Source organism: Sinohyriopsis cumingii, chromosome 5 (assembly GCF_028554795.1).
Source record: "Sinohyriopsis cumingii isolate HCF-2022 chromosome 5, ASM2855479v2, whole genome shotgun sequence".
NCBI lineage: Eukaryota > Metazoa > Mollusca > Bivalvia > Unionida > Unionidae > Sinohyriopsis > Sinohyriopsis cumingii.
Genome location: NC_142965.1, coordinates 71,299,637 through 71,322,642, shown reverse-complemented (window position 1 = coordinate 71,322,642; position 23,006 = coordinate 71,299,637). Strand labels below are relative to the sequence as shown.

The 23,006-nt window shown below is 32.5% G+C and overlaps 1 protein-coding gene across 2 annotated transcripts in view; it reads right to left on the bottom strand.

The window, feature by feature from the left end:
- Positions 1 to 761: 761 nt before the first annotated feature.
- Positions 762 to 23,006, bottom strand: part of LOC149799407 (uncharacterized) — a 61,239-nt gene continuing 38,994 nt past the window's right edge. Inside the window, exons 8-12 of one of the 2 annotated variants that reach the window (XM_089958748.1) lie at positions 19,189 to 19,652; positions 15,935 to 16,021; positions 7,033 to 7,084; positions 2,727 to 2,903; positions 762 to 1,449 (exon numbers count right to left, since the gene is read on the bottom strand). In XM_089958748.1, the coding sequence (XP_089814874.1) occupies positions 1,300 to 1,449; positions 2,727 to 2,903; positions 7,033 to 7,084; positions 15,935 to 16,021; positions 19,189 to 19,652 (930 nt within the window). In that variant the 3' untranslated portion in view covers positions 762 to 1,299. The remainder of the gene's footprint in view (positions 1,450 to 2,726; positions 2,904 to 7,032; positions 7,085 to 15,934; positions 16,022 to 19,188; positions 19,653 to 23,006) is intronic. The other variant, XM_089958749.1, reaches the window with a different exon arrangement.

Sequence of the window (23,006 nt, the reverse complement as noted above, 5' to 3'; positions counted from 1 at the left end):
ACAGTAGTTAAGGAGGAGTAGTGATAACAAACTTATGTTAACAGATGATGGATGATGGACACTGGATGAAAGGCAATCAAATAATGACATTTGGACTTACCTATATGTTGCTTACTAAATTTGATGATTCTATTATTACAGTAACTGAGAGATATTACACAAATATTAGATGTTAGGAAAACTTGTCTGAAAATGTTTAGCCAAATAAGATGCCAGAAAATGAAGTTGTAGGGTTTAACGCTATTTTTCAGCACACAATAGACTATACATGGCAGCCAGTATTAATAGTGGAGGAAGAACCCAGGAAAACCCTGGAAAGAACCACCGACCCACGAGAAGCTACTGGCAAGCTTTCTCACATACCCACATTAGCCGAATCTGAGACTCGAACCCATGCAGACAGAGGTAAGATGGCAGCGATCCGTAATGGAGAGTGCTTTAGACCACTCGGCCACTCGGGGCCCCCTACCAGAAAATGAAGTGGATGATGACTTTATCCACTCGAAATAACATGGTTAATGTTTTGCATCATGACAATAAAAAGTGCATTTAAAACGAACATCCTGCTATAAAAGAAATATCAAGCCCCCCCCCCAATCTGAAGTAAGTGAGACAATGTCAATGTTGATGCTGGGGTTAACAGCATAAACTTTCCTGATCTTTTGAACAGTAAAACTCAAAATGGGATACAAACATTTCTAGAGATGGATGTATATTATTCCTGGGGAAATGGAGAAAGTAAATATGAATTAAATACTTACTTATTCAGAACTATTTAATGAGACAGAAATGAGTCAAGAAAAAAACAATTTGGTTTCCAACATATGTAAAAAACGAATGTCTGATTTTCAAATTTTTACAAAGCTGAAAAGAAAAACAACATTAAGAGGAATATTCCATTTTGCTGAGAATCACCTATTCAGGTAAAACAGTGTTGAATCCAGAGCTGATAATTCATTTTATAAGATTAATGAACTACCAGTACCCAATTTTTTCCTTAAACTAAGAATTCACAATTTTCCTGAATTCAGTAATTTCATCTGACCAATTTTATTTACTGTAAATGAATCTTCACACCTGTCACTCCAATGTCAGTCACCTATCATAACATAACATCTGTATTGCTGCCAGCTTCTGTGTGAGCAATAAAATTCTTTTTCTTATTTCACAACTATTTAATGTATGTCATTCTGAGCCCACTGTTGCTCATGCGTTAATGCCTGCAGGCAGTACCTCCTGTAGTGTATTTTATTGTTTGTATCACAATACATTTTGTCAAAAACAAAAACCATCTTCATATTATTTGGAATCGCTCCTAGTCTGCTCTCCTTTGTCATGTTCAGAGCTGCTGTCCTCCTCCTGACTTGCCTGATGCCCAGTCTCACCCTTTAGACCCTGTCTTCGTTCCAAAGCTTTCCGAGGGTCATAGATAGCTCTTTCTGGCCTCTCCTAAGACAACAACAAAAACAATTGTGAAGCAGGAGATTGAAACCCTATCTACTATGGCAATGTGTAATTAATACTTGCAACAAAAAAATATATTTTCTAGTATTTGTTTAAATTGGAGAAACAATGGGCTATTCAACACAAAATTGCTTTTCCATTCCATGTTTTTCTCTTCCTCTAAACAATATGACACATTATTGCTGAAATGAAATGCAAATATCATGTTGACCAAATTGTTCTTTCACATACATACATATATACATGCATGCATGCACACACACTCACACACACATATAGCACAGGATGGGATAGGGTGTTACAGCATATGCTATTAACCACACCTTTCCCTCTATGACTCAAATACAAGAGGATCCAGAAACAAAGACCTCACTATAAGCAAGGGTGCAGTGTCAATAAAGTTATTGACTTTTTGCACAAATTACCTTTCTTTTCAACGCACCCACCACTGAAAGATTGTTAACAACAAGAAGCAGACACGGAAAGATCTTCTAATATACCTGTGGCTAAACAGTGTCAACTTTCAGCGCCTATCAAAGAGACATACCACATCAGCCACCTATGATGTCAATCGTGATTATGATTTTCTTCATGCTCAGCAAAAAGGGACGAATTTGGGGTGGGTGGGTTTATTTTCTAGTGGAAAATTAATGGAATCAAAGTCTGACCCCATGTTATAACAGGTTTATGAGTTGTCCAGTATAAGGTACATCATGAATATAACCTGTCATGGCTGGCATCTCACTGTGGCACATGGGTAGCAATTAGAACACAGCAAATGGTTGAAGCTAATAGGATTAACCTTGCATGGAAAGGATCAGAAGACTGGCATGCCTCACATCTCTGTTGAGTTTTTCATGGCAAATTTAACACAGTACTATATTAGCCAACGGCTTACTAGTATTTTTGAAGATTCAATATAAACAAAATATGTTTTGAAAAAATCCTCAAAATGTGTCTCTGTAATGGATGCCACTGTCAGAGGATTCGATGTTGTATGTCCCTTAAACAGTCATGAGATACATATCTTACTATACAAATTCTAGAGGGTAACTGACTCATGCTATAAAATAATACAATCTTTAATTTGAGGTCACTATATCTTTCAAAGGACCTTATAAAGAAAATACTGACCTTGCTATGGGGACACAATGAATACAGATTTGCTTGGGTCATAAAATTTACTGTTACCTTATTAAAATACTATCATCATGTAATACTGATTGCTTGTTTGCTGTATAAGACTTTATTATACTCAATACCTTTTTTCGTCTTCTCCTCTCTTCTCTTGATTGTTCAGACTGGTCTGTTGCCTTAGCAACATCTTTTCCAGACTCCTTTGCCTGATCTGTATCATCATTTGATTGGCCATTATCATTACCTTTTGTTTCCTGTTTGTCTGATTTACTAGTCACTTTTTCCGAACTTTTGTTCTCACTCTACATTTGGTAATAAAGGAAAAGGAAGAAGAAAAAAAAGGTACAAAAAGGAACTGAAATAACATGCAATTACAATAATTTAACACAAAAGTAATTACAGGTACAAGTTAAAAACACAAGAAACTTTGTTTCTAACATAAATGGACTAATTTCTTTTTTTTCTATTTAACAACCGTTTTTTTTATTTCTTCCTTATACACATAAACAAAAACACTCAAACATGCATATCCTGCATGAAAACAAGCCAGTCCACATAACTCTACACACCAGTTGATAATTCTTTTAAAATATTATTGCACAATTGACATACAAATGTTTTATTTACAAATAATAAGAACCCTTTTTGGGATGAGTTGCCTTTTTCAGATAGTAAGTTTCAACTGATGCCCTCACAAAACCATTAAATTTCAATCCGACTAGGCTTTTGTAATATAAAATCATGGTTGCAGAAGTTAGTTCTCAATCTGCATGAAAAATAATTTAAAATCTACTTTTTTTCATTAAGTGGAAGCCATCAAGAAGAAATTGCTCCTAAGGTCATCTGGTGCAAATAGACAGAGAACATATTTTAAACATTAAAAAACGTTAATTATGAATTCATTTTTCTGTGCTTTTTTTTAACAAACACATTAACAGTCTAAGTTATAGGATTTAATCTCAATTTTTCTGTTATTCCTTTTTTGTACAAAGGATTGAAGGTGCATGGGGATTATAGTAATACTGTCAGAACGTCCATCCATTAGTCCACAGACAAAGTGGTTTACACAACAAAAGATTAGTTTAAGGTGCTTTTTTATGTAAATTGCCATTGGGAAAAGGCAAAATATTATCTGTTTTAGGGATGCTAAATCCAAGGTCAGTCACAGGAGCTGAAAATGTCATTTTTCTCTTACGTATTTTTACCTTTTTTGGTTTCCATTCAGTATGTCAATTTTCCTGAAACCACTTTTAATTAAACCACATGAATAATCTCTACCTGTGCAGAAAAATTATTTCTGTTCTCAGAATGAAAAAAAAAACATACAAAACATGGTGTTTTCATTTAAACCTGGTGTTTTCATTTAAACCTGGAGCTTTCAAGCTTTATGATCTCAAATGTCCATTTTATGATTATCTGTCTATAACTTCATTTTATTGAGGTCACCTTAAAAAATTGACACCAGTGGCTTGAAGAGGTGGCTGAAATTCCATGCATCTGTGTAGCCTGATCACAAGAACATGATTATTCTTTTGCCATGTTTGGGTTTACTGCTAGTATATGGAAACAAATCGACTTCATATTTCATTTAATACAATTAAAACGAGAGAATGTATATTTCAATATCTGTCACTAGTTAAACTGTAACCTACTTTGTAGGTTTGCTTTTTTGTATAAACAAAGTTAAACAACAATATTGCTGAATGAAACTTAGAATCTTAATATACTTTTAATATTTATTGAGTATTTTTGTTATTTTGTATTATTTGTTTCAAAGATAAAATAAAATGTTTGCTTTAAGCAACTGTTTTTGATCTTTTTAACTGCTGACCTTTCTTCAGCAAACTTCTTTCAATTTTCACAACATTTTGCTTTATGCTGATTGGAGTGAGAAAAATCACTTTGCCCTACAATTTTTGTCCAGCATGGACCTTGATTTTTGCACGATTATCTCGATTGATTGTAGCTATTACAAAAGCCTACTAATATAATTTTGCATTTTCACATCCAGTGACCTTGACCTTGATTTATGGGTTGTAGATTGAACATGGAACTGCATATGCTGCTATACAGTTGATAAAATTGGATGCAGGAAACTTAAGGAAATTAAACTTATTATGCTTAACCTACAGTGACAGTTGTAGCCACTATGACCTTAACCTTTGACCTCAGGGGACAAAAATCAATATGGACTGAAACAACATGCAATCACTATAATGTAACAAAAACATAATTACAGATACAATTTAAAAACACAAGAAACTTTGAAGCTTGAATAATTTTCTTAGTGCTCTTTAAACAGAAAAAAATCACACGATATGATATTGACTAAAAATGCGCTGTCAATGGCATAAAAAAGGATGGGATGATGTTGACTCTAGAAAAGGTGAAGTCAACATACCTTTTCTGTCACTGAGCAAAATTACAGATCTGGGGTGACTATTTTACCTGAATCACCACTACAGCATCATAAATGGCTGACTTAATGTCATGAAATATGCATAGGCATGAAAAGAAAAAGCAAAACAAAGAACGACACAAAGGACAAGATAATATCATTATTTTCTTGGCTACTGGTCAAAGTACCACACTTGGTAATGAAGAAACTTTACATTTACACAGCAGTTAGAACAGGTGGGCATTAAATCCTCCTCCCATATAGGATTTAAAATAGCAAGGAGCAGGACTTGATTTGTATTTGAAAAAAACATGATCCAAATGCTGAGAAATAATATCCAAGTTACCTGATTGATTTTGGTTTAAACACATATTTCCCTGCTGCAAATAAAACAGGCCCAAAAAGTTTTGTTTTTATGAAATTATTTTATGAAGGAATAAAAATATAACAAGTACTCTACATCTGCACCGAAAAATGTACATAAAAAATTTCTCATGTCTACATCAAGTAGTTTGTGTGTAAGCTAGACTGATACATCTGTCTCCGTATGATTTTTTTATTCTGCTAGTCATTTTCAGGTTTACATTGAAAAGGGGAAAAAGTTAAAAAAATACACCCCCAAATGTAAAAATAGGAAATGAAAAAAATACCTGCTGTAATGACATAAAAATCCAACAGGCTATCTAGCCATATGTACAAATATGTTTAATGAATTCAAAGTGGAAATTGGGCAATAATGCTAAAGAGCATTATGGGATGGACAAATGCATGGAAAGGACTAAATCAGCATTCCCTTACTTTAAGACTTGGGAGACAGACTATACATTTATTGTTCTTGCGGATAGAAAGAGACTATACCAGCCCTTCTGCTAAATTCATTTGATGTTACTTAGCTTTAAACAGAGTTATATATTTTCTTTAAAATTAATTTAATGTCAACTACTGCTGCTATGATGTCTGCTGCTAGGCTTTTCCCTATCTATTTACAGCCTGGTGTATGAAGAATAGGTAAACATTATGACACCACAACTGAAAATGTTTTTGCACCATCCAATCATACTCCCTGCAGTAGTTTACACCACTTCAATCAAATAACACCAGTCACAATGATGCAAATTTGGTAGTAAAATGTCACCAGAGAAAACAATAAACTTTAACAACTGCATCACACTCAAATTAGACCACATTTACTATCATTTTTTTCTTCTCTACAATGTCTTTAAGTTGAAGAATTTTCTTACTATGTTGGAGGAAAAAGTCAGAAATTCTTGACCTGAAGTCATAGCAAACAATGTAATAAAGAGTTACTCCCCTTCCTTGCATACTTGCCCTTTAAAAGCGATAGAACACAATGTAATAAAGAGTTACTCTTTGATACTTGCCCTATTAAAGTAATAGAGCACAATGTAAAAAAAGTTACTCCCCTTGGATACTTGCCCTCTAAAAGATGATTCATTTTCTCATCTAAAACAAACTTATGTCAAAATATTTGTTTTACTACTGTAAAACGAATATTATTGTAACCATTTCCATATCTTGTAAATTTCCATTTATAGCATTAGAACTTCGTTTTCATGATGTTTTTGAATGGATTTTCTAGTGACAAGCTGGCATAATATAAGATATACTGAAAAAAGGCCAACATACTGTAGTTACACTGAAAAGGTTGATCAATGCAGATACATTGGAAAGGTTGATTTATTATAGATTTTTCTTAGTTGGAAATATAATTTTGTGACAATCTAACTGCTGTGAAATTTTTACTGGCTTTAACTGTGTTTGTTTAGGACAAAATAACCCTGTTCTTGATACTTAAATTTGCAGACTGTGGAAAGGGTCATACTGTTTCCACAGAACCATCCTTATTCACTGGATCCTGAAATAAATGGTTCATAAAAACCGTGATATCCACAAGAATATTCCTATGAAAGCTAATGAATTCACAGTAAGCCAGACATGTTACTTTCACCAGTAACATAAACATCATTTTAAAAACTACAGAATGCAAAGCAGTAGTCTGACATGACACTTACCTTGGTACGGTCCCGTTCAGGTTTATTAATTTCCTTTTTACTGCCCTCCACTCTGCAAAAATTGAATCAAAATTAACATTTGATCTAAGATTGATTAAAATGAATTTTATCTCTCTTGGGACTGACCATTTCATTTTCAAAGGGCAGAGGCTTTGCAGGAAAAACAATTCTTCCCCTGAATAGGTTGAAATAAATATTCTTCCCCTGATTTGCAGAAAAAAAGAATTATATCCATTAGTTGAATTTTTTTTATCTTACGGTAATTTAAAAGATCCATCCTGGCTAAAGTAAATGGTTGGTCCCTTATAAGAAATTTTTCACTGCTTATATTTTAAAAAATATTTTAGATAAATACATTTTCATTCTTGACTGATATTTATTGGCATATCAGCAAATGTAATGCTATGTTGAGCCAAGGCAACTGAGTAAAGTGCATACATGACAGCCAACCTGGCCTGGCCAGGATTTGAACTTGCAATAATGGTTGTAAAGTCTAGCATGAACCACCACAGCTCCTCAGAAAAATACAGTCGAAAGGTGTTACATTGAAAGTACATGTAAGTGGCCCTAAATAAATCATCACAATTGAAAATCTCATAGACTTCAAAAGTAAATGAGTTTTTAAAAAAATGCCCATTGCTAATAAATATAGTCCTATTTTGGAGAGAACTGAAACTATTATGAAAGAATAAATATTTGTTTTATTTAAATTTTGCTAATTTAAAGAGGCAATGGAATCTACTTTAAATTCATCTATTTGTTGGTAGTTACTTTCATGGATTAGGGATGGTATCCAATTCTTTCAGGCAAATTATTACTATTTACACAATATGAGACCACAACTTTGGGTCTGTGTAGTGGGTACGTACAGTATGTTTTTCATTATCACACACTCAGACTGGACCCATTTTAGTATTTTTGATTATGTCCACTCATATTTTTAGATTATGAAACTTTTATAAATCTGACAAGCTTTTTTATAAAAATACTGAAGTCGTTTGCCAGCAAATATGTAGAAAGTGTGAAATAGAAAAAGTAATAAATACATAACCATATTTGCAATTAGCTTTTAGTTCAAATAAAATCCACTTTCAAATGCTTTTTACATTTTGTATTTAATGGCGATGTATTGCACTTATATTGATATTATTCAAAGTTCTATTTTTTTTCTATATGGACTAACTCTATACAATAATCTTGATAATTCTTATGCATGAAAACGTCTTTTTTTAAAGTTTCTTTTTCATCCAATCTGTCAAATTACATGTATTTTCTTTCTTGTGTAAGTTTATGTGCAGTTACATAATTTATCTCATTAAAAAGCCGATGTGTACCTCAAGTGATCAGATATTGTATCAAGCACACCAAACAATTGTTCCACTTTATGTTCTATTTCATTTTTGTTCACTGTATTTTTGGCTGCTATTCTATGATATCAATCTATACAATGATAACGTATTCCATCTTTATCTATGATATCAATCTACACAATGATAATGTATTCCATCTTTATCTATGATATCAATCTACACAATGTTGATGACAATGTATTCCATCTTTATCTATGATATCAATCTACACAATGATAATGTATTCCATCTTTATCTATTATATCAATCTACACAATGATAATGTATTCCATCTTTATATATGATATCAATCTACACAATGATAATGTATTCTATCTTTATATATGATATCAATCTACACAATGTTAATGTATTCCATCTTTATACATGATATCAATCTACACTATGATAATGTATTCCATCTTCATCTATGATATCAATCTACACAATGTTAATGTATTCCATCTTCATCTATGATATCAATCTACACAATGTTAATGTATTCCATCTTTATATATGATATCAATCTACACAATGATAATGTATTCCATCTTTATACATGATATCAATCTACACTATGATAATGTATTCCATCTTCATCTATGATATCAATCTACACAATGTTAATGTATTCCATCTTCATCTATGATATCAATCTACACAATGTTAATGTATTCCATCTTTATATATGATATCAATCTACACAATGATAATGTATTCCATCTTTATATATGATATCAATCTACACAATGATAATGTATTCCATCTTCATCTATGATATCAATCTACACAATGTTAATGTATTCCATCTTCATCTATGATATCAATCTACACAATGTTAATGTATTCCATCTTTATATATGATATCAATCTACACAATGATAATGTATTCCATCTTTATTTATGATATCAATCTACACAATGATAATGTATTCCATCTTTATCAATGATATCAATCTACACAATGATAATGTATTCCATCTTTATCTATTATATCAATCTACACAATGATAATGTATTCCATCTTTATCAATGATATCAATCTACACAATGATAATGTATTCCATCTTTATATATGATATCAATCTACACAATGATAATGTATTCCATCTTTATCTATGATATCAATCTACACAATGATAATGTATTCCATCTTTATCTATTTCCTGGTTTACCACTTCAATCATTAAACCTAGCCAGACTTTAATGAACTTAAATCTAATTTTTTATGGATCAACTTCTTAAAAAAATAAATTACAATTCTGGTTAAGAATCTTTTCCAGCCTCAGAGCTATATTAATTTAACTTTTTTAAATGAGTCTTGTAGCTTTCTTATGACAATTTTTTTTATAGTTAAATTCACAGTTCTTTAATTTAAATATTTAAGTTTACAATTTTATTTTTTTTGTTAAATTCAGTTCTTTTTATTTCTCTTATAATCTGAAGACAAATTATAGGATGCTCCAATTTCTTGTTTCATGTAAATATTGTGACATCTAACTGGAAGTAGTTTATTTGAAGTAAACATTGTCATATATTGTTTGGTATTATTTTTTATTTAAAAAAATAAAGTGAAATTTACTTTTTTATGATTGAATACTGCACCTCTTGTTTGTTTTTCAACATTTATAGGTATTTTGGGGTTAGCTGTATTCTCAGGTTTTAAAATGAGCACATCTATTAAAAGTCATCATATCGTTCCAATTTTACCATCATCTATTTTGTGCCATCCATTTTATTACCTTTTGCAGTTTCCTCAATCCTGAAGACGGCATCCCACTTGTCATATAGAGATAAATCCTTCTTGTAAAATATTTTCTCAATATTCTCTCCAATTAAATCTTTCAATTTTAATACCATGGGATCTTCAAAAATTACTTCTCTGATTATTAAAATCTCTTCTGGGAAAGTAGGAAGATAGCCTTTAGAAAACATAGACTTAGATTTTGAGTTCTTGACTTTATCACCTATTTAATATTCCATAGGCATTTGTTGTTGGTTAGATCTATTTTCTTCCTTGCTTGCTTAAATTTTTGACATTGGTGATATCCATACACCGCATCCATCAATAAGGTTTTGTAAAATATCTTTTCATTTAATGGTTTCATCTACAGTAAAATACTCCTGCATTTTAGCCTTCTGAGTTTGATTAAAGCTTTCCACCACAGGCACCTTTTTGCTGTTGGTGTAACTCTGATCTTGACCTTTTGATCTTTAAACACCAATTCAATACGCCTTCCTTCAATTAACTTCAGGACATCTGCAAATTTTATTCAAGGCGCATGAATCAGAACTTGAGAACTTTTGCAGAAATCATTTTTCTATCTTTCAGTTCATTTTACACTGACATTAGAAAGTTTAATCCCCAAATGAACTGGTGTCATCTTTTTATCCACACAGCTTGGTCGAAGTATGTGATAAAAAAAACTAAAGATGTCTTCACATCAACCATTATTCTTCTTAGATTATTTGTGACCTTGACTATTTGACCCCAAAAACAACTGGTATCTTTCTTATCTCCTCAATGCAAGCCATTAACAAAGTTTGGTTATTATATTAAAACAGTTTTCTTTCTCTTGGTTCCTGTGACACCGACAACACTTCCAGCATGAAATCAAGAGGTTCCTTCCTTTTCCCAAATGCAAGCCACTTACAATTTTTTTTGGGGGGGGAATGGCCCGAGTGGCCAATTGGTCTAAAGCGCTCTCCATCACCGATCACTGCCATCTCACCTCTGCGTGGGTTCGAGTCTCGGATCCGGCCAATGTGGATATGTGAGAAAGCTTGCCAGTAGCTTCTCATGGGTTGGTGGTTCTTTCCGGGGTTTTCCCGGGTTCCTCCTCCACCATTAATACTGGCCGCGATGTATAGCTTATCTTGTGCTGAAAAATGGCATTAAACCCTACAACAACAAGAACAACAAAGTTTGGTAAAGGCAGATGGTAAAAATGAGAAAGTTAATAATGATATAGACTGACAGACAAATGGAAGGTTGGAATCACAACATGATGTGCAAAACACCATATGTCCGGCATATAAAACATAATTCATCTTTATTTATTGATTAATGCTAACCTTTACCAATATCAAGATGTCATAACAATATTGCTCACCTGGTTTGCATTCCTTAACTAAGCAGGTTTATGTAGTATTGTAAGAACACAACCTATGCATCAACTATCCCCTTCAATGATAACGGCATAATTAATATGCATAATCTATTGCCCATCATCCATGAAATCGAAAATTAAGGTTACAGATCAAGCTTTAATTTGTGGTCTGCAGAATCATATATTTTACACAGTGAAAATTATAATTCACATTATGTTCTTATGTCATTTGTTTAGGCTTGAATAAACAGTAACACAAGAATGAGTGAAAACAACAAGCTTTGTAAAATACATTAATTTATTTCCCTGGAAAAATTCTGTCAAAATGAAAAAATATGAACTTGTGGTTTTATAAAATCAAATCTAAAATAATCCAAGAATAACATTTTTGAAGTCCTAATAACAAAATGTTTTACTGATTTCAAGTTCGAATCCTAATGAAGAATCCAAGATGGAAGATGATGCTTTATGCTGCAATCTGTAGTGTTGAAGTGTACAGTTTCTTGTAGAAACAAGAATTATCACTCCGGTTTTGGAAATTAAAATAAATTTCTTAATAGAACTGTCTTTGATTAAGAATCTCACATAAGCACATGCATTTTCCAGAAAAATAACAGAATTAATCCTTTTGAATCCAAATAATTTGAAATAACTCCAAACAGCACAACATACAACTTCCAGTTTAACAGCCCAGCTTCTACCGAGAAGAACTCTCCAAAACAGAGGCTATATTGTATCCTAAAATGTAAACAAGGGGTCATGTGATCATCTTCTGGAAGTTTATAGAAGCTAAGTACTTAAAAATCACATCTATCCATGTGACCCTGATGAAAACCAATCATTTTACTCTATGAAATAAACAATAAAAAAAAAAATGTTTACATTTTAAAGATGAAGTCCCATCATGTCCTCAACAAAAACCAATCATTTTAAATAAAATAGAACTTGTTTATGTGGATGCTAAAAATTTTGAAACAAGGTCAAGATTTAGATCAACACCTGGTGTTTATAAACTAACAGCCAAGGTCAAACTATTTTCTCAAAAAAAGTATCATCTCTAGCGAATAAATTTACATTACAATGGCCTGTAATAAACAATATTAAAAAAATTAAAACTGACAAACAATTAAATTGAAATAAATATATATGAAATCAGATACAAGTAAATCAAATATACATAACAATAAATATAAAATCAAATAATGCTAACCTTGCTTCATAACCACATAATATTATCAAAAAACTCATTCACTTCATTGTTGTGTAAAACTTAGCAAGGTAACATAGAAATGTCATGGAATAATGTAAAAATACTGAAACGTAATTAACATTATGTATAAAATATAATTTTCTGTACAGTTGACAGAGAAACACTGACGCGACTTTTAATATAATAGCATCAAACTCATTCAATAAATAACAAATCATGTAAGATTCCCCATTTCCCTCCCACCCCCACTCTGTATGTCTGTCTGTCTGTCTCTACATATATATGTGTGTGTGTGTGTGTGTGCGTGTGTGTGTGTTTATATCACATGCACGTTTATTATATACCTACTACAACATAACCGAACCAATTATTATCTTTCCATTAAACCATGTGATTGGCTATTATAGTTACATAATACTGGCATACAGTTCCTGAATTTAACTCAAGCAAATTATATTAGTGACCAAAAATACACAAAGGATGGTGAAAACCTAAACTGTAGCTTGATTTCTATAATTATTTCCCTATTTAAAATGTTGAATTCCCCAAGTCATGCCTGGCCATTTTGTATACATTAATATTTTCATTTTCAAATTTATATAAACAGTTATCTCATTTCCCAAATCTTAATAGAAGTTCTTACTTAAGCATGCTTTTTTATCATTTTGCTTTGAAGACAAATGCAAATCATTTCCAAAATTACACATAAAATTATTTAAAATAAAATGTACAAGTAACACAATGATCACAAATATGGGTGTTTTTTCCTTCTAATTTTGTTACTAGATGAAAATACGGATAGCTTTCCTCATTATGTGTAATCTACAACACAATAGATGTTTCATCTTTCTAAGTTACTATGGTACTATTTAATGAAGCTAGTTCAAGGGAGACAATAAAATATAAGGAAGAAATAAGCACTGTATACGATCAATGGTTGAAACCTATAATAACAACAAAAACTATTACTAGTAAAACTACCAATAACACACAACTACTAGAAAAATAATAATAATAACAATAACAATATAAAACAAAAACAACAGTCATTATTATTATGAATTTGAACTGTATTTAATTTTCAATAGTTCGAGGCTCCCTCATTTTAAAATGCCTAATAACTTGCAAACCTGCTTATAATGTGGAGACAGATGTGGATCCCATTTTTGTTAAAACAGAAAAGGCAAAAATGAGAAACATATTACTTACTTGACATTAAAAATCTTGATCAAAATTGATAAATGGAAACTGTATGGCTCAAGGTAACATTGAGAAAGGCAGATAATGTGCTCAAATTCTTAATCAACATCAAGGATTATGCCAATTTGTAAAAAGAAAGCATATATTTTGTACAATTTTATTTAAAACAATATTTCAATTAAAGAAGTCTTGCCAACTGTTTTCATTTCAGTTTTTAATTCTGCTTCAAATGTGACACATAATCTTGTAGCGATATGTGAAAAGAATCAACTCTCTTGGCAATGCCTATACACTAATTAAGTGCTTACTCAGCAGCTAAAGAGGAGTTATTTATACCACTATTGACAACTTAATGTTCTTTTGGCATGAAGACACAACCTAATTAACAGGTTAATTGTCTCAAGCAATGACAATGCAGGAAAAGTTCATACCACCTCTAACATCCATGTGTAGGGCCAGACCAACTTCTCGTCAAAATCATAAGCCATAGATAAATATTATGTCCTTGCAATATATTAATTTGTAAATTATTCTGTGAAATTTGCAGTGATATATTTAAAAAATAACTTGCAAATGTTAGTTTAAAAAAACAATTTTTAAAAATCCTTTTTCTTATATTTGCATTATTACAAACTATACGGGGTAGTACTCAGTACATGTAATATTGACAAAAAAATTGTATGGTGACATTTAAAATTGCTACCTTACCAGTGCATAAATATAGATAGATTCTAGTTTTGGTGGTTTATAAATTACATTATGTTATGAAGCTTTAATTCATTATAATGAATACACCTACTCTGGACCTCTAACTTTGCTTTTGCAACATATTGTGAGTACTGTATGTCAATGTAAGTTTAATACTGAAATTCATTCTAACTTTGATATTGCAACATGTTATGAGTACTGCATGTCAACGTAGTTTATACTAATATTCACTCGTCAATTTAGTGAATTCATTTGACTTCTTCAGATCTTGTATCCATAAACATTTAAATACATTACAAATGTCATGCCTGACAGAAAGTTATCAGCACCACACTTCCCTTTCTACCAACTGTTAACAAAAATCTGAAGGGCCCCAAGTGGCAGAGTGGTCTAAGGCACTAACTGTTCCGGATCACTGCCATCTCAACTCTGTCTGCGTGGGTTCAAGTCCAAGGCTCGGCTAGCATTGGTACATGGGAAAGCCTGCCAGTAGCTTCTCGTGGGTCGGTGGTTCTTCCCTGGGATTTCCAGGGTTCTTCCTCCACCAATTATACTGGCTGCCATGCATAGCCTACCTTGTGCTGAAAATGGCGTTAAACCCTACAAAAACAACAAAAATCTGGATCTCCCTATCTAACATCCACCCATACCGTTGCTGTGGTTGATGTATATAGCCCCATTGCTTATGATTCAGTGAGTGAGAGGTGTATCTTGCATTTTCAATCTACTTACATTTCAGATTAATTTTCTCATAACTTTTGACAAATTACTGTTCTAAAGCTAAAGTAGATAGGATTTGCACATGCAAACATATGATTCCCGGTTATGCAGGGCAGTGAGGAATTAGATCAACCTCAACTCTGACAGACTGTGCAGACTGTGGAAAATAAAGGATGTTTTGAAATATAAAAAAACCAATATCGAGTTGAAAAATATGTACTGGACAAGACAGCAGTGAACAGTCTAATACAGGTTTTCCAACACAACACTGACTCATTCAATAAAAATCAACACTGCACAGATCACAGTATAATAACCTCTATATATATATATATATATATATATATATATATATATATATATATATATATATATAAGCTATTGCCTGTACTAGGATGGGAGTGATAAAAGAAAGTTTACTGATAAAAATTTAAAAAAAGAATAAAAACAATTTGGATGAGACAGTTGAAAAAAGTTTGAACATAAAAATAAAAATAACATAATTGGGATGCCGCCATGAGTTTTGAAACTGTAACCTCTTCTTTGGCAGCTGTGGCAAAGAGAAAGGCAAATGTAGGTGTTTATATATGAGAATTATAACTTACTTTCCAGACTGATCACGTCCCATCTTGTCATCTCCTTTCCAGTCATCTCTACCAGAGCTGCTGGAGGCAGACTTTTGTCGGTTATCCCTAAAATATTTGGAACAAATTATACAACAAGCATTGGTTTCTGGTTGTAATGAGTTTAATGCAATTTTTCTGCACATGAAAGGCTATGCATGGCGGTCGTATATTTGGTGGAAGCTATTGCAAAGCTTTCTCCTATACCAATGATAGCAGAGCCAAGGCTCGAAACCCATGCAGGTGAGAAGTCAGTGATTTGTAGGAGTAAATGCCTTAAATAACTGCCACCTGAGCCCTCCATGATGACAAGGAACTATAAAACTCTTTAAGAGAACTATTTTCAAATCATATCTTTACATTTAAGTATTTATCATAATCAACTGTTAACCTTTACCGCATGTAAGCACCTTTGAATGCCTCTACTCCATTCTCATGGAAGTGCCTTTAGACACCTCTACCAGATTTGCATGGAAGTGTGTTTTGATGCCTCTACATCATTCTCATGGAAGCACCTTTCATAGCACCACCCTTGGGAAAAACCTCCTATTAAATACTACATTCATTGATGTGAATGACCATTACAGCAAATCACATGGTCACTGTTTAAGCTCTAGTTGTAATCTGCTAATTAAAGTAACCAGGCTGTATTCTCCACTCTCCAAAATGGAGGTTGCTGATTGAAAGTTTCAATAACTTAGGTAAAGGCTCTGATAGTGATGTAAGCGACAATTAGTTTTTATCAATTATCAAATTCTGATAATTTAGTGATGTAGACACAGACAAAGAACTTGTAAATTTTGCGTATGAGAAATGTCAGCTATGGTTGGTCACAATCTATCACAAAATCGGACTTTATGGTGAACAAGTTCTCCAAAGAATTTAAAGCACATAAAAAATTCCTCCATGAAAAATTATTATACAGCTATAACCATCAGATTTTACTCTTAAATCTTTCTATAGGTAGTAGATATATACCAAAAATGTAAAATGGTTAAAACTGATGTTAAACGTAACATGTACTACACTGTTGTAATAGTTAGCAGGCCTAAGTGTATGGAGTCAAGTAGGAGACAGGTTTTCTATTTATAACACACTGCACTGTGTTTCTTTGCTACATGTTGATCAACTGGCTACAAAGCCATACACTCTACGAGGTAATGGGTTAAGAACTATTTTCAAAATAAATAACTCTCTTCTTGCATCAAAGTAACATTTAACAACCATTCTTATACTGTTTAAAATAAATGTTCCGCATATACTCAAACACAAACCAGATCCAACTGCAAGCAGCACAAACCAAGATCTCCTCTTGCATAAGGCATAGATCTTGGTCTTTGCAGTCTGTTAGGACTAATCAGTGGAACAAATAGCATGGACCTTGATCTGCTGACACATTATGTTATGGCAGATCACGGTCCATGTTGCTTCCAGTTGAATCCAACTTGCATATGAGCGTACACAATATGTAATATCAAATCACAAGCCCTCACACATCAATATGATGTTAGAAATGACAAAGAGATTATGTCCATGGCATTCAAATAAACTTCACTCATTCCACTTCACTTTTTGTGGTTAACAGATTAAAATTCTTCCCATATGACAAATTTAGGCTTATTTCATATAAAAACAATGTAAATTTATATTTTTGATCTTCAGCAATGTGCATATAAATCATTTGATGTGTTTCATAAATATCAGCATAAGTTCCAAGAAAATCCATAATATACTTTAGGTTTACTTTACATGTACAAAAGACAAGTGAATGCTCCTATTTTACTGGGGCTCATCTCCATGTATATGAATTGCCACATACCAGCATTATGTATAAAAATGGTTAAAAATGAATATATTGACAGTCAAGAGTGTCATGTGACATGTCATACTAATGCTATGTTCCTGCATTATGTATAACAATGGTTAAAACATGTACATATTGACAGTCAAGAGTATCATGTGACATGGCATACTAATGATATGTTCCTGCATTATGTATAACAATGGTTAAAACACGTGTATATTTACAGTTAAGAATGTCATGTGAAATGGCATACTAATGCTATGTTTCTGGATTATGCATACAAATGGTTAAAACTAGTATATATATTGAATCAAGAGTGTCATGTGACATGTCATACTAATGCTATGTTCCTGCATTATGTATAACAACGGTTAAAACATGTATATATTGACAGTCAAGAGTGTCATGTGGCATGGCATGTTAATGATATGTTCCTGCATTATGTATAACAATGGTTAAAACATGTATATATTGACAGCTAAGAATGTCATGTGACATGGCATACTAATATTGGCAGCAAGTGATATAAGAAATATTGTCTTCTTGGGTTTCTGAAAACCTCACACGACAAAACATTTACAAGGAATCGTAAACCTCCCACTTTGAATTTAAATTTTTTTGTAGCATGCAACATTTTTTCACAAAGCAAAATATGGATTTCTTCAGGAACACTGTCTTTTTTCAGTTACAATAGATGCATTCAATCATTTTTTTGGTTATAATTTTTTTGTGGTTTTGCAATGAAAAATAATTTTGTTGGTATTTACATTTGTGGATGTGTCCTTGATGGAAATGTCATTTTTAACAAAGATATTTAACACTGGCAATCATAATTCATGGTTTGTAGAAACCATGAAATCCACCCAAAAATTATACTATCATGAATAAAAGAGAACTGACTGTGTTGTTTAATCTCATTACAGTCTCACGTGGTTCTGAGATCTGAATGAGAATTTGATAAAATGCCTACTTGTAGCTTTTAATGATAGAAGGTAGTTCCATCAAGCTTTGCATATCTGAAAAGAAAAGGAGATTTCTTGCTATATGAAAACTTATCTGGAGAGACTTTCTGCAATAATTCAAGCAAACATGATGCTTTAGACTTAAAAAGATATAATTCAACATTATTCTTTAAACAGACACCAATGCTGGAAACATGTCTCAATCTGGCAATGAAACTGTAAATTACTATGTCATCTCATTAGTTTAATGGGACATCTTATATCGCCATCATCTCATCACTTTTTTAAAGTCTTGGAAAGCCTTGTTCTGGTGCACAAGATAAAACTAATATTTTCATCAGATTCTCATTTGGCTTGAGAACTCATGGAGCCATGCAAGACATCTGGCTAAATGTCTGGTTTAATCTGGCTAACTAAAATTTGGTGTGAATAAATTAATCATTGTGCAATGCAATCTTCAGTGACCTGACCTGTTAGAATCCCTGTCTCTTTCTCTAGCTGATCGATGGCGATCACCTGGCCTCTCATCTCTATAAGATCGCTGTCTATTTGATCTCTCAGACCTTCTGTCATCATGTACCAACTTCCCTCGATCATCCCTCCCACCATATCGTTCACGATCCCTCTCATCTCTTGAAGACTTTGGCCTATCAGCTTGTCTTTCCTTACCAGATTTTGACCGCTCAGCTTTCCTCTCTTGCGCTTGTTTTTCTTCCCGTCTTTCTCGTTCTCGCTCCCGATTTTCTTTCGAGAATCGGAGTTTAGCTCGATCATCTCTGTCTCTGGCTGATTTTAATGCTTCTAATTCCTTGGTCTTCTCTTTGTCTACTGATGGCTTTTCTGCAGGCTGGTCTTTGCTAACGGTATTGCTGTTCCCATCTCTATCCTCTTCTTCCTTCTCTTGTTCCTTCTCTTTCTCTGACTTCTTCAACAGCTGGAACAGGTTAATTAATTTGTATTAGATAAATTATTTAAATGTATACATTTTTTTAAAAATTCTGATGATGGGCCAGCAAATATGGTAAAATTTCCATAAATTGGACATCAGTCACTCCAACACGTGGAATCACTCAAATGATTTACTCAGTTCAAGCATAAAGGAAGTGACCTCAAAAACTCTAAACAAAGAAGTGTTCAAACAAAATATTTTGGTGTATGGCACTTAAAGTTTTCACAAATCTAACTGCATCTGTATTTTGCATCCCAATACTAGGGTTGAAAATCTCAAAGCTTCTGTTCACCCAGTCAGGTATGTACTATACATTTTTTCTAACCTAGAATAATCTCTTATTCAACCAATTATTAAAATTCACAACGTTAATGACCTAAATTGGATTACGTTCAATGATGTTATCTGGAACTTGTTCTATAATCCTCTTAAGAACAGTTGCAAATAATTACCAGTAGATCAGTCTGCACTCCCTCTGGTAAGTTTTTATTAGTAATGAAGAATGAGTGCAAAGCATTTTTATGAGATCGATTAAAATAAATAGAAACTTCTAGTAGAATGTATGAACTTTTAATGAATAAAATCTGCAGTATAATTGACAGAACATCCTCTAGATTAGTGAGATATACTTGTCAGCCCTGAGTCAGTGCTTGCTCAATTGGGTGAGTGATCTGAAAAATCACTTGACCACTGGAAGATGTCACTCCCTATTTAGAGCTGGGCAGATGAATTTTTGACCCATGCATGGAATTCTTGAACAAAGGTGACAAGACATAAAATAAAATCACATATTTATGTGACAGCCTAATGTAATCTGCACAAAAACTTCACTGGTTTAGATCCCCTTATCATTTTTTATCACCTTAATATTAAACTGTACCGTCTACCACAGAAGCATAATACATGCTGATGAGTTAATCACTGACCCTGACCAACACAGAATCACTTAATAATCATTTTAGTGAATATATAAAACCTTCAGAGCTTTACATTTATATTTAAATTAATTACTGTAATGTATAACAGCTACAAGACTATAAATGTAACAGAAATTTTAACTGCAATAAAAATCTTTCAATTTTACATATGCCAGAGTTTATCAATACATTTAAACAGAGAATTTAAAATTAGGGCTTTACCTGACTTCAATAATGACAAATTTCAATCCAATAATGAAAAAATTAGTGCAGGATTGTAGTTCATATGAATTTTATTCTGCATCATTCTTAAAATAGATTATTTACTGTAAATTATTTTATTTTTGAATTATCATTTTTCATGGTGACATTTTTATTGGTACTTGAATTTATGGATTAGTATGGGGTATTATTTCTCTATATAATGGATCATTGTGTACAGGGTATCATTTGTCTTTATAGATGGATCACTGTGTACAGTATGGAGTATTATTTGTCTTTATAGATGGATCATTGTGTACAGTATGGGACATAATTTGTCTTTATAAATGGATCACTGTGTACAGTATGGAGTATTATTTGTCTTTATAAATGGATCATTGTGTACAATATGGGGTATCATTCGATTATAAATGGATCACTGTGTACAGTATGAGTATTATTTGTCTTTATAGATGGATTACTGTGTACAGTATGGAGTATTATTTGTCTTTATAAATGGATCATTGTGTACAGTATGGGGCATAATTTGTCTTTATAAATGGATCATTGTGTACAATATGGGGTATGATTATTGTGTACAGTATGGAGTATTATTTGTCTTTATAGATGGATCACTGTGTACAGTATGGAGTATTATTTGTCTTTATTAACAGATCATTGTGTACAGTATGGGGTATTATTTGTCTTTATAAACTGATCATTGTGTACAGTATGGGGTATTATTTGTCTTTATAAATGGATCATTGTGTACAGCATGGGTTATCATTTGATTATAAATGGATCATTGTGTACAGTATGGGGTATAATTTGGTCTAGAAATGGATCATTGTGTACAGAATGAGGTAATATTTGTCTTTATAAATGGAGCATTTGTTTTTACAGACACATCATTGTGTACAGTATGGGGTATCATTGGTCTTTAAAGATGGATCACTGTGTACTGCACAGGGTATCATTTGTCTTTATAGATGGATCATTGTGTACGGTGTACCATTTGTCTTTACAGATGGATCATTGTGTATGGAGTTTCATTTGTCTTTATAGATGGATCATTGTGTACAGGGTATTTTTTATCGTTATAGATGGATTACCATGTACAGGGTATTATTTGTCATTATCGATTGTGTACAGTATGGGGTATCATTTGTCTTCATAGATGGATCACTGTGTACAGTACATGGTATTATTTGTCTTTATAGATGGATCACTGTGTACAGGGTATCATTTCTCTTTACAGATGGATTGTTGTGTAAGGGGTATCATTTTTCTTTACAGATGGATCATTGTGTACAGTACAGGGTATCATTTCTCTTTATAGATGGATCATTGTGTACAGTACATGGTATCATTTGCCTTCATAGATGGATCTTTGTTTATGTGGCATGATTTGTCTTTAAAGATGGATCATTGTGTGCAGGGTATCATTTGTCATTATAGATGGATCATTGTGTACAGTATGTGGTATTATTTGTCATTATAGATGGATCATTGTGTACAGTATGTGGTAAAATTTGTCTTTATAGATGGATCAATGTGTACAGTATGGGGTATCATTTGTCTTTATAGCTGGATCATTGTGTATGGGGGATAATTTCTCTTTATAGATGGATCATTGTGTACAGGGCATTACTTGTCATTATAGATGGATCACCGTGTGCTGGGTATTATTTGTCTTTAGAGATGGATCACTGTTACAGTATGGGTGGGTGGGTATCATTTGTCTTTATAGACAGATCATTGTGTACAGTATGGGGTATCATTTGCCTTTATAGATGGATCATTGTGTACAGTATGGGATATCATTTGTCTTTATAGATGGACCATTGTGTACTGGGTGTTATTTGTCTTTATTGATCAATCATTGTATACAGTACAGGGTATCATTTGCCAATATAAATGAATAATTGTTTGCAGGGTATCATTTGTCTTTTTAGATGAATCACTGTGAACAGTAATTATTTGTCTGTATAGATTGATCACTGGGGACATGTAATTATTTGTCTTTATAGATGGATCATTGTGTACAGTAATTATTTGTCTTTGTAGATGGATCATTGTGTACAGTAATTATTTGTCTTTATAGATGGATCATTGTGTACAGTAATTATTTGTCTTTGTAGATGGATCATTGTGTATAGTAATTATTTGTCTTTATATATAGATCATTGTGTGAAAGGTATCATTTGTTCTTACAGATGGA